Source organism: Microtus pennsylvanicus, chromosome 11 (assembly GCF_037038515.1).
Source record: "Microtus pennsylvanicus isolate mMicPen1 chromosome 11, mMicPen1.hap1, whole genome shotgun sequence".
Lineage (NCBI taxonomy): Eukaryota > Metazoa > Chordata > Mammalia > Rodentia > Cricetidae > Microtus > Microtus pennsylvanicus.
This window is the reverse complement of record NC_134589.1, coordinates 46,916,466-46,933,816: the sequence shown is the minus strand read 5'-3', so window position 1 is coordinate 46,933,816 and position 17,351 is coordinate 46,916,466. Positions and strand designations below refer to the sequence as shown.

Here is a 17,351-nt window from a genome sequence, read left to right as displayed (position 1 = left end):
GAAGGTCAAAGCAAGTTCACTCAGCCCCAGAAATCAGGCTGGGTTCTCTAACACTGTCCTCCAGAGAGAAGACCCAGGGCTCCCACTCACAAACCCCAATGTTGGGCTGAGCACAGCGGCACAAATGTGTAAGTCCAGTTAATGGAGGGACAGGGGCTGAAGAACCATGACTTCAGGCTAGCCTGGGGCTGGACAGCAAGTTCCTAGCAAGCCTAAGCCACTGAGACAGATGAGGTTTTAAAAAAAAAAATCTGTACTTTTGATCTGGGTGGTGTCTACTCAAGTCAAAGTTCATCAGGTCAAGGAGTGTGCCACTGCGTGTACTGATCTACCTTGTACGCTCGCTCAGAAGCTACACAATGGAAGGAGAGAACCAGCGTCCACAGAGCTGACCTCTGACCTCCACGTGCACATCCCAGCATGTGCAAGAGCACACACACAAGATACATGGGAAAATAAATAATAAAAGGACGATAAATTGGTTCGTTACATGCCCCATGCTGGCCTCCACAGTCATGGGACACTGGTGTTTTGTAGCTCAGTTAGTCTGTAAGAAATTGTCCCCAAATCTCAGACACTTTCACATCCCCTTCCCGATTTTCCCCAAATCCTAGTACCACCTGACAATGACTTCTCTAACAATTTTCTTTAAATTGACTTGTAATTTTTGACTTAAATTTGCTTTTTTAAAATGTTATGTAACTGCCATGCATGGGAAGCCAGCGTAGCTTGCCAGAATTCATTTTTCAAAATAGCTATTAAAATAAATAGCACTTGTCCACCTGAAAACATCTTGCCTACCTCAGTTGCTTTTTATGGCTTGGGCAGGCAAGAACCTTGGTTGGTAGGGGGAGGGGTTGTGGACGGATGGAGGCCTCGACTTAAAATGACTTAGAACCTTCCTGGGCCCTTGGGCAGTTCTCGTGTGCACAGAAGGGATTCTCGTTGGTTGAACCAGGCAGGCCTGGCAAGCCCTCTATTTGGCAACACCATGGTAGGCAGCCATCTGTGCTCCATGCGGACTCCAGAGACATAAAACTGTATTTAGAGAGAAAGATGTATTAGCTAATGGCAATTGTTCACTAATTCAGACGCCCAGCGGCCCCTCTGCCATAATGAAGGGAGTCTGCTTTTGCCTCTCAGGCAGCAGCTCCAGGAGAAGAGATCTAGGAATCCAGGGCCCAGGACAGCCCTGGCACCCTGCCTAGCCTAGGGACAGTTGGGACTGAGCCCATCTCTTCGTGCCCATGGGTCTCAGTATCATGCACGGGCAGGGAAGTGGTAGAAGGAATTACGAGAAAATGAGCAAGAGTGACCCATCCTTTGCCTTTCTCCCTGAATTCACACAGAATGACCTAAAATGAGAAAGGAACACCTTGAAACCTGCCTCAGAGAAGCAATGCAACATTGATGGGCAGTTGGGAACATGGGCAACAAAGCACGTTTTACTTGGGGAAGCCACAGCCTCTCAAGCCTCACTCTACCCATTCAAGAAGTATCCCACCGTACCCTGGGCAATGGAGATTCAGCGGAGTCACAAGTGAGGCCAATGGTCTCCATTCCCAGCCTGGAGAGAGCAGTAGATATCATAGTTATTGCATAAACTGGGTGTCAGCTCACAAAAGCACAATGAAACGATCACAGGAAAGCAAGGGCAACTGAAGTGAGTGGCTTAGACTGCCTGGCCTCGGGAGCTTTGGAGGGGGTGGGGCAGGGGTTAAGAGTCCAGGGAAGGAAGCAACAGCCAATTAAGTCACAAACAGCAGGTGCAAGGGGCCTGGGGCAAGAACATACTGACAAGTTCCAGGGACAGAAGGGAGGACTCTGCTGCAGAAAGGGGATCACGGGGCATGGTAGGAGGCAGGAGGAGGTAAGACCATTGTTGGCTTTCCTCTGAGATAGAACGAAGAACCAGAGAAAAAGCAGAGCCTTTCTCTATGGGTAAAAGGCTTGATTTTATGTGACTCTTTCAAACTCCCAGATAAGAGCTAAAAGCAAGAACACCAAATAGAGCAGTAAACTAATATCCCGAGCCTATAGAGGTGGTGCATACCCAAAACCCAATACTCAAAAGCCTAAGGCAGGAGGATTGAGAGTTCAGATGACCCTGGGCTACAGAGTGCAACTCTATCTCAAAAACAAACAGTAGTTCAAGAGAAATCAAATCAATTCATTTATGCCTTAGATTCTGTCCATTAAACTCCAAGGGTTTGACTCTCAAATGCCCAGAGAGATTAATCACTGGACATTGGTTAAAAGGAAATATTTGGTTTTTTGTTTTGTTTGGTTTGGTTTGGTGGTTGTTTGTTTGTTTGTTTGTTTGTTTTTCTGAGACCAAGTTTCTCTGTAGCTTTGGAGCCTGTCCTGGAAGTAGCTCTTGTAGACCAGGCTGGCCCCAACTCACAGAGATCCGCCTGCCTCTGCCTCCCGAGTGCAGGATTAAAGGTGTGTGCCACCACAGATCAGCTGAGATCTTTGTTCTTTAAAGCAAGGACAGCCAACCAAGCAGGTAGCATCCAAACATCAGATGTGAAGAAGCAAGAGACTGTCCCATCAGAAACAGAGGGTCCAGCTATCTCCCAGGACATCGTTGGGAAGTAGATGTGTTCCTATCCTGTACCCCTTCCAGCTCTGGAACTCCGGAACCAAGAGGCCTGGCCTCCTGGACATTGCACAGGCTCAGACTTTGTATCAGCCAGCTAGCTCACAAGGCTGTCTCCAAATCAAGTCTCCTCCTGGAAAGCAGGTACAAAGTCCAGGAACAAAGCAATCATGGCTGCTAGCTCACCAAAATAGATACCAAATACCTTCAGCAGTATATCATGCAATCATGGCAGTAAACAAAGGAGCCAAACTCACCCCTGACAGAGCCTTTAATCTATATCTACATGATAACTTACAGGTGACATGGCAGATGGAAGAGTTTGGTAAACAACACCAGGAGTCTCTGACCACAGAGGCCTGACTATGGGAAACTTCAGAAGCTAAGGTATGGTTCCATGGTAGAGCACTTGCTTAGCATAAGAAAAAAAGACAAAGGAGGCAGAGGGGGCTCATTTCTTCAATAAACAAGTTGTAATGAAAAGAGAAATAATTGGAAGAGGAAATTGTACAGATTGAGAAGTACACCCATCACACTTGATTGCCTGAATATTGACTCAGAAACCCTTTTATGACAATTGGGGAAATTGGAATAATGACTAGATAGATTACAGAATTACTGTGGAGCTGAGACGATGGCTTGGTGATTCAGAGTACTCCTGCTCCAGCAGAAGCTGTGGATTCAGGTCCCAGCCTCACCACAGCAGGCTGCTCACCACTATAGCTCCAGGGAGCTGAAGCCCTCTTCTTGCCTCCATGGGTAATTGCACATATGTGCACAGACCACACAGGGACATGCACGCATACACATAAATAAAAATAAATCTTTTATAAAGAGCTTACTGCTGACTTTGGAAAGGTTTGATAACTTTTTAAGGATACTTATCTTTAAAGCACAAACTGAAAACCATTCCATGCAAATGGAAGAAGGAAGTGATCTAACATCTTGGATTTGCTCAAACATAATCTTTGTGAGAAAGCGGGGTGGCTAATGAATGAACCAAGACTGACCATCGGTTGATGACCACAGAACTGGCTACTACACCATACACTTCTCTCTACCTTTGTGAACTCCTGAAAGACCTCAAGGCTGCAATGTGGTTCAGTGATAAGAGCATTTGCCTAGCACACACAAGGTCATAGGCGTGGTACTTTAACATGCCCAAAAGATTTTATGTTATTTTTTTAAATAAAAACTAAGGAAAAGCAGGCTTTTTCTAACAACCCATACAGAAACGCCCCTGTAAGTTGCACCCCACAAAGAGAAATCACCCTCAGAAGATTCTCTGCCCCACACCACTGCCTGCCAGCAAGCATTTGCTAAATGACAAGAGAAGCCATGTTTTCCTCCTTGGGATCTCCAGGATGGGAATGTTCCCAAAATAACTCCCTCTGTTTGTTGTTTGTTTCATTTACTGCTAACTACCTTCTGATTCAGAATGTCACACCCGAGGCCACACCAACTTCACTACATCTGAATTATGAACAACTGCCATTAGCTAATACATCTTCCTGCCTACCAAAGTGTCTCTGTCCCCCCAAAACTACATCTTCCCCACCACCGACTTTTTTCATAATACTGGGGGCTGAACCTAGTCCCCCACACGCCGGAGAACATGCTGAGCAAGTGTCCTACCACCGAGCTGCACCCTCTATCCCCTTCTTACTAGGCTTTGAGACAGGGTCTCACTAAATTGTCCAGGCTGGTCTTGAACTCACTCTGTAGCCCAGGCAGGTTTTGAACATTTGATTCTTCTGCCTCAACTTCCTGAGCAGCTGGAATTACAGGCCTGTGTGACAAGGCCCAGCTTCCCGCCACCCTCACCTAATGCTACGAAGAAGTACTCTGGGCCTTGCCTCATCTACCAAGCTCTTCTTGATGAACCCATGTTAAAGGAACTCCTTATGCTGGGATTTCAAGCTACAGTATCAGAGAAGAGGTCAGATTCAAGCACAGTACTGATTTGGAAAGACTTTCTATGACAGAAACTTGCAGGTAGCCAAAAGGGGACAGAACCTCCAGGCTGTTCCAAACTCTGGAAGAGATCTGCTAAGACTGAGAAACTGGGCTGGTGAGACAGTTCAGAGGCCACCAAGACTAATGACCTGGGTTCCAGCCACAAGACCCACAAGGTAGAAGGAGAGGACTGACCTCTGAATTCTATACATACTCCAGGGCACGCACACATACATACACACACAATAAATTAGTATAATAGTTCTTTAAGACTGAAAAACCCCATGCTCATTTCTAAAATGGGTAAGTTGGGACTGGAACTGTGAGCACAACTCTTTAGGACCTACCAAGAGACCCTGGGAAGCACCTGGTCCCTTGCCTTTGGGACACGGGCCTCAAGGCCATCTTCCCAGGCACAGCAATCAGCCCCTTTGTGTGTTATATTTTCAAGCAGCATAGAAAGAGGATGACGAGGACCACTAGAACATCCCTGCCAGTCACACATCACCATTTCAGCCCCGAAGGCAAAGAGCCCAGAGTGTTCTCTGCATATGCCTGTCAATTAGAGGTGCTGGGAAGATCGATGGCTGGATCAAGCCTCTGGAAGGATGGGGAGGGGCCTGAGTCTGAGCTGAACCCATGATGAGAAGGGATGGAAGGAAGAACTCCGCAAATTTAACACCCAGCACGGAGTTTAGGGAAGGCTTAGCAAGAGCTAGCAGCTGCCACCTGCCCCCAGGTTCCCTGTGGCCAGCGGGCACCCGCAGAGCCGGGGTCAATAGTGTGCGCCACAGATTCCAGACACTTAAAGATACAGAAACTCCAGAATAAAGCAAGAGAAGACACAAAAGCTGCTTTACACCAAGATTAAACTGATCCTCTCTCTAAGGAGGGTAAGCGCAGGGCCAAAGGCATCAGGCTATAGCAACAGAAGCATCAGATGAAGCCTAGGATGGCGGGGACAACTACTGTCTGCATGGCTGGCAGACAAGAGCATCCACAAAGGGCAGATCACCATCAGGCATCCTGAACCCAGCAGACCTCTCCCTGGGCCCTGTCTGCTACCTCATGGGGTACCCCCAACCCATGTCCATCTCTCTGCCTCCTTTGCCTGTGCACAGTGAGCCTTGACCACTACTGGTAGGGTTGTAACCACAAGACATCTTTCCTTAGTCAGCAAGGGCACAGGGCCTGTGAGAGATGGGAGCCATTCAAACCACATCCCCTTCATCCATACTGTGGGTGAAGACATAACCTTTTTAGCTACATCCCCACCCATAGTACAGCACTTGAGCCTAAGCAAGCCCTCTGTGTGCAGGCAGAATGTGAAGCACAGGGTCTGAAATCTGTATCGTCACCTCATAGCCAATAGGTGAGACAAGGCTTGTCACATGGTCCATCTTTGGTCAGGTACTGCCTTCCCTCCCATCCTGGTACTTGGGATGGACCCTCATGCTAGGAAAGTGCTTGACCACTAACTGAGTCATATTCCCAGTCCATCCTGGTCGTGAATTCACGCTGAAGCTCAGGTTGGCCTTGAACTTGTGATCCTCCAGCCTCAGCCTCCAAGGTGGTATCCTGGGCATTGTCTGCCAAGCCCAGCTAAACCTGCCTTTCTATGGAGCACATTTTCTTTTTCTTTCCCCAGAGCAGAACCTGAGACCATCCATCCATCCATCCTTCTAGTGCCAGGAGGTTATGGCCCATTCATGTCTCCTTTACAGATTAGGTGGGAAACGGAAAGAAATCAAGGTCTAAAAGCTAAAAGGTTCCAGACCCAGAGCACTGGGTTCCTGGGTCTCCCGGCAGCCTTTCTACTGAACACCTGTGTTCTCAATATCAGACACCCAGAGTTCACTGGCCGTATTCGGTATCACTTATTTTTTTTTAAGATTCTGTTTTATTTTTATGTATGTGTCTATGCTGGAGGGTTGCACAAATGAGTGAAGGCACTCTGGGAGGCCAGAAAGAGGCTTCAGATCCACTGGAGCTAGGCTTACAGGCAGCTGTGAGACACCCTCCACACCTCTCCCTCCTCACACATGGGTGCTAGCAACTGAACTAGGGTTCTCTGGAAGAGCAGGAGATACTTTTAACCACTGAGTCAGCTCTCCAGCCTTGCCTTGACACATATTTTTATTACAACTGCTTCAACTGAACAAATACATCCTCAGGATTGCCTACAGTTAAGTGATGCCTTATGTTATTGCCACAAATGGAAATATATAAGTTCCACTAATGGGAACTAGAAGGGACTCCTGAAAACAAAATGATCTCCCCTCTAGGCAGACCCTCTCTCCCACTTCAAGAGCCTGAACCAGAGCACTCTCGTGGATTACAAAGGAAACGTAAGCAAGGGCCAGCGGGTTGGTGGTGGCACATCAGGAGGCAGAGAAAGATGGAGCTCTGTGGAGTCAAGGCCAGCCTGATCCACAGAGTGAGTTCCAGGACAGCCAAGGCTACACAGGGAAATCCTGTCTCAAGAAAACCAACAAACAAACAACAAGGGGGGAAATAATCTTGAGGCCAGACTACCACCATGCTGAAGCTTTCCCTTTGAAGGAATCGTGTGGACTGGTAGGGAACTGGGAAGAACTTTCTTAGCAAATGACTCAATGTTACTTCATACTCAACCACCTTAATCATTTCCCTGGCATCTCATCCTATGCTGTGGGAAACATCTCATTAATCCACATTTTGGAGAAATGGGAACAAGAAGAACCAGACACGACCTAGACCATATTCTTAAAGCCCTCCTCTTTACTGCTCAACACCCCAGAGACAGTCAGTCACCACCTATGTGTCTGTGACGGTAATACCCGTGGGGGTGTATGGGGAGGTGCGGCACTACCCACCCCAAAACTCCTCAAGCAGGACCCCTGGAAGTCAGGCAGTAGGTTCCAGTATCCTAGGTTGCTAGAACCCTAGCATAAAAGTTAGGTTATGGCAATAACCTACAAGAGCAGATCTCTGGAGTTTAGTGGTGTCAAGTCTGCATCTGGAGGCTGGAGACTCTTCTACACACACACACACACACACACACACACACACCAGCTCCACACGTTCCCCCCTCCCCAACACAGATGTCTGGGTGTCCCTGAAATAGCTTGAGAAAACAATCTTTAACGCCCGGGAGCGAACAGAAGAGCGAGCAGTGACAAGAAAGAGTCAAAGAAGGGAATACCCAAAAACAGACACGGTGGGGAAGCAGGGGCTGAGCCACCTCCAAACTTGGTCCTTGCCGGCACCCAAGCGCAGAACACGCGGAGCCAGGCAGGCAGCTGAGGGTTCAGCCAAGTTGCAGAGAAGCTTGGGCTGAGCCAGTAGCTCTACACTCTCCTCACTGCAGGCTTTGGGATGGGTACCTCGATCTGCAAAGCCAAGGTCTAGGAGCCCTCTGACTCCGCTAGCGTCCCGTCTGAGCCAGCCAGCCTTTTTCTTCTCATCCAAAAGGAGTCAAAAAGAAAAGTCTACCCGAAAGAAAACTGGAATTCATCGCAAGCGCGGAGGACAGGGGAGCAGGATGATGCTAGCTTTACCTTTTCTCTTTATTCTGCTTTCGAGATTTGTGCAGGAGTCCGATGAGCACCACGGCGGCTCGGATCCCCGCCTTTCGGCAATGCATCCTCCCGGCCGGCTGGGACATGGCGAGGCCGCTGGCGGTGCCCGGCCGCGCCCTCGCCCGCCGCGCGTCCCCGCCGCCGCCCCGGCTCCGCGCGCTCCGCGCTGCCCGCGCCCCGGCCTTTGCCGCCCGCCTCGCATGGGCCCCGCCCCACCTAGGTGCGCCCGAGGGTCAGGTGACTGGGCGCTCACTTCCCGACGACCTTCAGCGTCTCCCTAGGGCCCGCGGGGCGACCGGTGTCCGCTCCCCCAGCGCGGGCATTTCCGAGGCTCCGGGCGCGGTTGGCCAGCGGCTCCGGGGCTCCCGCTCCGACGCACCGCCCGCCCCGGCCCCGCCCCGGCTCCGCCTCCCGCGCCGGGGCTGCTGACTCCCCAGCAGCTAGAGACAGGGTAAAACAGGAGACCCAACCCTCGCGAAGCAACCCTAGGGAACTCAGGCGGCGGGACTCTGGAGAGCAGGGAACCGGACCCCGGGGAGCGCAGGCGACACGTCCATAAGGAGAGCAGGGAATCGGATCACGGCGACTCGATAGTGCCGGGAGCTGCGGGGCTCGACGCCCGAGTTCGCAGTTCGCACACTGCCCTGAGAGCTCTGGTCCCCGTGCCCAGTGTTTGGGTCCCGGTACTTGTCTCCTGAGCTCCGCCAGCCACCTCAGGCTCCCTCCCCAGGCTGACGCACTCTCAGGCCGGCGCTTCAGGATACTTCTCCGATGCTGTCACTGGCTTTATAACAGGGGAGTAAAAAAACACACGGAGAAAAAACTGCGCGTCCGCCACCACCCCGTCACTGTCCCAGATAAACCGCCTTTGCGTACGACCACCGCCTGGGCCCCCAGCCCCAGGGTCCCACTCTGGATAGTCACTGGGATACTCCAGAGACCAGTCAAGAATGGGTAGGGAGGGGTTTGAGGAGAGCGATCAAGAAAGACGCTACCTCCAGTAGCGCCACTCCGAGTCCGCGAAAGGATGGCTGTGAGCGATGCTGGAAGGACCGGCCTCGGAATTTAACAACATAGGGTTGGTGACCAACTTCACCGGGGCTTGCCTCCTCCTAGAGTACCAGGTTAGTTGGCGAGCTTCAAGTCCTGCGCCCGCACCCACCTCGTCCGACCCTCAGATCTCCAGCACACTGTGAGAAAGCTCCATCCTGACTTGATCACAAAACGTCGCCGCTCTTAGTTAAGGAAGGGGCGGTGGCCTGAGCCCTAACAGCAACGGGCTTCACTCAAGAGTCCCCCTCCTTGATTACTTCCATTTGCTGCGGGAGGCCTCCCAGCCCTCCCACCATCCGCCCCTTAGCCCTTGAAGCATAACTAACTGCCTTGACTCCTTGGGGAAATGGAATTGGGCATTGGGGTGGGGGTCGGTGAAGGGAATTAAAACAAGCCAATTAGCCCATCTTTGGAAACAGCCCTGTTGGGGCCAAGAGGTCCCTTAGCAATTTCCCTTGTTTTTTACACAGTCTGGTGTTTGAGCAAACAGAAAATACAGACAGGGAAGAGGACTGTATCTGAGAGTGGAGGGGGGCTGCAAATGAACTCCAGGGCCCGGGGCTTTGTCTGGACTCTCCACTCTCCACTTAGTACTAGAGCTGGGGCAGAGAGAAGGAGCCCCAAGGTGGCTCCAAAATGCACCTGGTCTATTTATGAAGCATCCATTAGCAATGGCCTTGGGCCCTCCTGAATGGTGGGGGATCAGAGACACAGTCATGGACGTCTATTTATAACCGGACTGGAGTGACCCCCAGGCCCCACCCATGGGGTAGATCTAGGCAGCTGCAAGGATTTCACTGGGGGTGACTTTAGCATCTGCCTGGGGGAAAGAAAGAGTGAGTGTTTTCAAATGGGGAAACAGAAATAGCCCCAGCACAGACAGGATTCAGGGCCTCTGGATCCCCTGCGATCACTTAGACCTCCAGGTTAGTTGACAGGCAGCTTCAGGACGTGGCAGGGAGGGCGGCCCAGCGTAGGGCATGTTTTATCCATGCACAGAGAAAAGCATAATCTGACTAGAACGCCCATCTGGTGCTGGTGAGCAGTAGAAGCCATTCCCACCCATCCCCCACTGCCTGGGAGTTAGTTCAGGTCAAGTGCACAGCAGGTACAAAGGCATGAGACAAAGGTGCAAAATCTCTCTTCAAGTAGGTTTCATTATTCATTCCTTTTTGGGGATTTGAGGTCTTCTCACCTCCTTCAAAGTCCCGATTGGGAAAAAAAAATGTCTTCAAAACACCAGCAACTTTTAGCCCCTGGTCACTGGAGCACTGAACCGATGCTTCCCATGAACGGTGGAGCCCTGTTTCCACCCTGTCACCAAGCCTGTCAGCAATAGGATTCCTCCATAAATGCCTGCTTCATCACCCACAGCCCAACAGACCCATGTAACGGAACCAGGAAACACAAAAAGGCGAGGAAAGCAATGCCAGGGACCGCGTGTCCATCTCTCCTGGGTCTGCTGCACCATCGGCATCTAGTAAGCAAGATGAATCCAGCTCCATGCAAGAGATGGGTGGGAGACAGAAAAGGAAGACGATCCTTGGGCCATTGTTATCCAAACAGGTCATTGCTAACTGCAAAGAGCCACCACATCCTTCCGACAAGCCCAGACAGTGTGGCCCAGACAGCGAGCCCCAGGACCCGGCCATTCCCGGGTCACCTTCACAGTTATTTACTTATACATGTGCTTCCATCACATCAAGATGCTTCTTTACTGATGCTAAAACAATGCTATAAATACGATAAAAAAAACAAATGGACTTATTCGATTCTACCTCCATACTGATCGTGCACGTTCAGAAAAAGCAGGTAAGTGTGAGGAGTCAGCCAGACATTTGCACCAAACCAAAGATGAGGTCCTTGAAGAAATCAGAGTTTGAAAGAGAAGTGAAGCCAGAGGGTGTTGACGCACGCCTTTAATCCCAGCACTCGGGAGGCAGAGGCAGGCGGATCTCTGTGAGTTCGAGGCCAGCCTGGTCTACGGAGCTAGTTCCAGGACAGGCTCCAAAGCTAAGCGAAAGGGGGACATTTTTCACATTAGTGACGGAAGGTGTTCTCGGGTCATTTTGGGGTAGACCAAGAAAACTGCTCATGTTTAGGCCAGAGGGAATGAAGACACTGAAGATAGACGTGGTCACAGGAGGGGTCTCCTTCGGGGCCCCCCATCCCATGCTTACCCCCCTGTAGCATTCTCACTCACCATCCCTAGAGCCCACAGTTCTCAAAAACAAAGTGCCAGGCAGCTGGCAGCCTGGGTCTCTGCCTCAGTGCAGGGAAAACCCAAAGGCTTGTGGGGCCCGGGAGGGGGAGTGCAGCAAGCAAGTTAATCATGAACGGAAGACAGACAGCTGCGCTGCCACTCAAAGGGCCAGCGAGTTCAGACACACAGACACGCATGCCTGGTCCTGAAGAAAAGGGTTCCTGTGGCTGGAAACCGACTGCGGAAACCCGTGAAAGCCGGGGTGCAATGAGCACCCCTGGTCTCAGAAAGACACTCCCTCCCACCTTGAGCTGTCACTGCCCTGAAGCACCAGGAGCTTTTGGATCCAGGGTAGGGCCAGATGTCTCTAGATACCATATCCCTCTCTTTCTGCCGGAGTAGTCTCCAGCTATTCTCTGCCATCACCCAACCTTAAAGGAAAAGCAACAGTTTAAAAAAAATACGTCAGACAGCATAGGACAGCAACAACACACTCTTCTACTCGGGGGACATGTGTGTAGGTGTACACTCACGCTGGAGAAATCACTCCTAGGCCTCCCTCTGGCACCTCGCACTTTGACCGGGACCTCACACCTGTGCACTATAAACAGGGCTGACTTCCTTCTTAGCAGGTACACTAGCGCCCCCTCCTGGACGGCAGCGCGGTTGGCTACACTATCAGAGGAGGAAAAGAAAGCACGAGAGGGAGACAGGAAGGCAGACGGAGGGTGGGAAGAGGGAAAGACTGAGAAGGTCATTCGAGGTGGGAGAGCAGTTTCCATTTTGAAATGAGAGAGAGGAAGAGTCTTTGCCAACACACCAACTCTCCTCTCGGCAGCTAACGGCTCCTCCCAGAGCTGGCAAGCGGCCCCTAAAAGGGCCCATTCCCAGAGTGACAGCTACAGGAAGCAAGCCATCCACCGGCCAGACTCCAAACGAGCCTTAGGAACCGCTGCCCGGGCACAGGCTCCCAGAGTCGCACAGTCCTGAAGCAGCCGTCCAGTGGGCAAACCATCCCAACAAGCAGAGGCCCCGCCCCAAGCCGGCGCAGATTTTGGAACCGAGTCTAGGAGAGCTTGTGGTATTTCTGAACTCCAAGGGAAGGAAACCACACAGAGGAAACCCACAGATCCCATTCCAGCTGGGCACTCAGCCCTCCACATCCCTTATGTGCCCAGAATCTAGGGAAAGCATTCAAGGTGTGATTTCAATCAGAACTTTTCAGATAATCTATTTGGGGAGTTAGCGAAAGAGTGTTTAGAAGGAAGACAAGAATGCTTAAAATACCGCTTGAATGTATGAAGATATTTCCAATTCATACGCTCTCCCTCTCTCCCTCCCTCCTCTGCGGATTTTTGGGTTTTTGCTAAGCTGCATGACTGATTTTTTTCCCCAACTGGAAACATTTGAATGAGATTCTTTTTGTTGTTGTTCTCTTTTTTCATGACAGGGTTTCTCTGTGTAGCCTTGACTGTCCTGGAACTCTCTCTGTAGACCAGGCTGGCCTCAAACTCACAGAAATCCGCCTGCCTCTGCCTCCCAAGTGCTGGGATTAAAAGCATGCACCATCATCCGGCCTCTGAACGAGTTTCTTTGGGGAACCCAGTTTCTGATGAACATGAGGCAGTGCCTTTTAGCATAGAGGCTCTCCAGAGATCATTCCAGAAAACCAGGAGCTTGTGTGATGAAGTGGCCTACAGCACTACCCTTCTTTCCAGGGTCCCCAGGCCCCCATCTTGCTGCTCACAAAACTCTCAGCTGCTGCTACCTGCTAAGTCACTTGCAACCAGACAAGTCTCCAGGGCTGAGTGGCAAGTCTCTGGGAGGCTGTCTCTCCATAATATTAGTAACATTGCTTAGCAACAACACCCTTCGAAGCAAGAACCAGCAGACTCTCCAAAAACCTTCTCTGCCTGGCTCCAGAAAGAACAGAGCGGATTCTAAGACATGTATTATTTATATACTACTCCACACGCCCAGCCACTGTCTGGGAGATGAGGAATTATACTTATGTGACCTTGTGTTTGTTTGTTTGCTTGCTATTACTGTAACGACCTTGGCTGGACATTTCTTTTAAATGTCTTGTTGTACTGTCCTTTTCAAAGGCATGTAACCTTTTTATGGTGATGCGAAATTGTCCTTATCAATATCAGCTGCTCTAGCAAAGTAAGTGCAGTTGCGGGCTGGGAGCCATCGAGGTGAGTGGCCATTTGTGCCTGCACTTAGTGGCCCCAAAGAACTTTGATATGAAGACACTTCAGCATGAGAATCAACAGACCCCACACACGACCCATCTGAACTAGAATCACTGTGACTCTTCCACCCCATAAATGAAGATTGCAACACTGTCATCCTAAGTCCACGGCAAGGATTCTATGACCACTGGATGGGTTTCATAAAGACTTCGTGAAAATGTATAAAGCAGTCCAGCGGTGGTGGTGCACGCCTTTAATCCCAGCACTCGGGAGGAAGAGGCGGGAGGATCTCTGTAAGTTTGAGGCCAGCCTGGCCTACAGAGTGAGTTCCAGGATAGCCAGAGCTATTATATAGAGAAAACCCTGTCTCAAAAAAAAAAAAAAGCAGTCAAAACAAAAAACAGAAAAACAAAAAATCTTCCCTCCAAAAAAGAAAGAAAAATATATAAAGCAAATTTTATTCCATATAGTCAAATATGGAAATGGCAAATGTGTCAATCAACAAACTTTGATCCTCCCAATAAAATGTCACTCAGCAACACAAAGGAGCAAAACCCCAGAAGGTGTAATTGCATGGGTTCAAAACCATCATGCTAGGTACAAAGACACACACACTCCATCTATAAGATTCCATTTATAAGAAATTTGGAAACAATCTAAAGTGCAAAATAATGTTAGAACAGTGACCACCTCTGCCTGTGGAAGGTGTTTGTGGTTGTTGACTGGCTGTTGTTATTAGATTTTCTTGTTTGAGGATTGCAGATGTTTTATAATAACTTTTTGAGATTTTAATATAATTTCTTCATTTCTCCCCTCCTTTTCCTTTCTCCAAATCCTCCCATGCACCACCCTCCTTTTGTTCTCTTCCAGATACACAGCTTCTTTTACTTTAATTGTTGTTACTGGGGTGTGTGTGCGTGTGTGTTTTTGTGTGTGTGTGTGTGTCCAAATGTATAAATACAACCTGCTCAGTTCGTGTTACTTATGTATGTAGGTTGTCAGGGCTGACCATTAGGTTTTAGACAAACAATAGTTGTGCTCCTCCCTCGGGTGCAGTTTCTCTAGCCCTCAGGATTCCTGGGTTACCTGTAGCTCTTTGTGTGAGGCTGAGGCCTGTGAGCATGCCTCTTTCCCCGTCAGCATGCCTACTGACATCATCTTTGTTCAAGTCCTGTTCAGGCAGCCATGCTGGGGAGACTTGACGGGTGTGGCTTCTGAGTTTTCTGGAAGATGAAAACTCCCTGCTCCTCTGACTGTTGCAATCTTCTGAGCCTGAGGTGCTGGAGTTGTGTTATGATGTAACCCCTGAGACTGGACTCCATCACACCGTACTTTGGTTGTGGTTTCAGACCAAACTATTCTGTATCAGGAGAGGACAAAGCGGCAGTTTGACCAAAACACAGAATTGCAATTTGCTCATGTTAGTGAGCATAAGCGTTACTTCAAACGGAGTGGAAGTGAATCACAACAAGCATAGATCCCAGGATAAATGAAAAAAAAAAGGCCAGAACGATGGGGAGGAAGTGCATCGGTGAGTCAAGCGCCTGCACAAAAGAATGAGGTCCTGAATTCGGATCACCAGCACCCATATAGCAGGATACAGCAGTGTGAGCCCGAACTCAAGGAACAGAGGCAGGCGACCCAGAAGCTCACCGGCTGGAAGCCTAGCTCAGTCAGTGAGTTCCGAGTCTCTTGAGAGACCCTGTTTCAAAAGACAGTTTAGAAAGTAATTGAAGAAGACAGCAGACACTGACCTCTGGCTTCTACCTGCATTTACATTGCATGTTCGCTCTCTCACACACATGAACATGCTGGGGTTTTTTTTTTCAATTAAATAACAGTATGACTGAATTTGTGAGTGACTTGACACCAGACTAGGCCAGCTACCTGTCTTTAAAGAAGTGGGGGGAGGGGAAGAAGGGCTGGAGAAACGGCTTCTCTTTCAGCAGGCCTGAGTTCAGGTCTTAACATCCACATGGTAGCACAACTATCTGTAACTCCAGTTGAGGGATCTGACTCCCTCTTCTGGTCTCTAAGGGTAATGCATGTACATGGTGCAGACAAGACATTCACATAAAACAAAAATAAATAAACCTCAAAAGATAGATAGATAGATAGATAGATAGATAGATAGATAGATAGATAGACAGACAGACAGACAGACAGACAGACAGACAGACAGACAGACAGACAGACAGACAGACATACAGAACTTTAAAAATAATGGGGGGGTGCTCACCTTTAACCCCAGCACTCAGGAGGCAGAAGCAGAAGGATCTCTGAGTTTGAGGCCAACCTGGTCTACATAGTGAGTGCCAGGAGGGCTGTCACACAGAGAAACCCTGTATAGAAAAAGAAAAAAAAATGCCTCACATCAGGCACAGGTCAGCCAGCAAATCTGCAGGCTGGTACTACATCCACCCAGTCCCTGCTAGATTCTAGCTTGTTTCCCAGTGGTCTGAACTACTCTCCTTCTCCAAATGGTCCCTAAGAAACTCAGGACTGGGTACTCCTTTCCAGGAGGAAGTTGTCCCTTATTCATGGGTGGGATCAAAGCCCTTCTGCTAAATCACAAGCTTCCTCCTCGAAAGACTCCGGACTCGAACTCACTGATGTGTTGATAGATCCTTCGCACCCTGACATTAAGCCCTCTCAGCCTAAAGGACAAACATGAAGCTCGTCTTTGGTGCTGACACAGCCTCCCAGAGCTTTGCCCGCTCTCTCCGAATGGAGACCCCACTCCAAGCAGCTGCGCCTCTGCCATGAGTAATTTTCTTCTAAACTCACTTTCCCAGGCCTTCCAATGTCCCTCCAGCTGTCTAACCTGCATCGTTCCTGCTGTAACCAAAGATCTCTCTTTGTTAGCATAGGGGTAAACTGGTTTTAGTTCTTTCTTCACTGCCCCTCCCCACGCTGCAAAGAACTCTTGGAATCTGCACTTGCTGGTTGCTGTCCTTTGACTTTGAGCCCAGGCGTGTGTGCGTGTGTGCGTGTGTGCATGCACATGCGCGCACACACAGTTTTTGCTTCCATCCATTCTCTGTACTACCCATCCCACACTCACTATCACCAAACGGGCTCAAGGGCTACACAAAAAAAAGCAAAATATCTCCACAAACAGATGCAGGGGGGGTGCTATTTCAAGGATGTCTTTGGGAAAACATCAAACCTCTGCTGAGAGATGCAGGCAAAGACTTTCTTTCTGACACCCCTTTCTGCTTGGGGGGTCTTCCCATGCAAAAAGAAAAGGGATGGGAGGTCCCGACACCTGGCGGAGACTACAGGCGTCTGTTACCTTATCTGCCCAGCAAGATCACTGTGCCTGCCGTACACATACACGAGCTGCCAGTTGCTGTCCCCCATCGCTCTGCTGAGCTCTGCATGGGTCATTTTGTCCCTTTTTGTGTCTCCTACTGCATATGTGACCTACCACAATGCTTAGTCCTCAGTAAGACTTGCTAAGTTCTGCTTCCAATTATGCCTGTTGCCCATTTGCTTGGTAGAAGCCCTACAGAGAGACAGAGACAGAGAGAGGCAGGAAGGACATTTAAATCTTCCCTCCAGAGCCAGGTATATAAGCACTAGCCAGCACTTAGAAAGCGGAGGCCGACAGATCTTTGTGAGTTCAAGACCAGCCTGGTCTACGTAGTGAGACCGTGTCCCAAATAAACAAGCAACAAAACAATTTCTGTCCAATCACATGGGGTCACAAAGGATGGGTCAGGTCACAAAAGTAATTAAAGGTCATAAGTTTGCTGAAATCTCCTTTTGAACACATTAAA

The 17,351-nt window shown here is 49.6% G+C and overlaps 1 protein-coding gene across 9 annotated transcripts in view; it reads right to left on the bottom strand.

The window, feature by feature from the left end:
* Rap1gap2 (RAP1 GTPase activating protein 2) overlaps nt 1–17,351 on the bottom strand; it is a 233,374-nt gene that overhangs the window by 131,608 nt on the left and 84,415 nt on the right. The window contains exon 1 of one of the 9 annotated variants that reach the window (XM_075991706.1): nt 8,098–8,348. The exons of the other annotated variants lie outside the window; for them this stretch is intronic. Within the exon in view, the coding sequence (XP_075847821.1) occupies nt 8,098–8,204 (107 nt within the window). The 5' untranslated portion in view covers nt 8,205–8,348. Of the gene's footprint in view, nt 1–8,097; nt 8,349–17,351 lie in introns of those variants that run through there. 9 annotated transcript variants of the gene reach the window in all.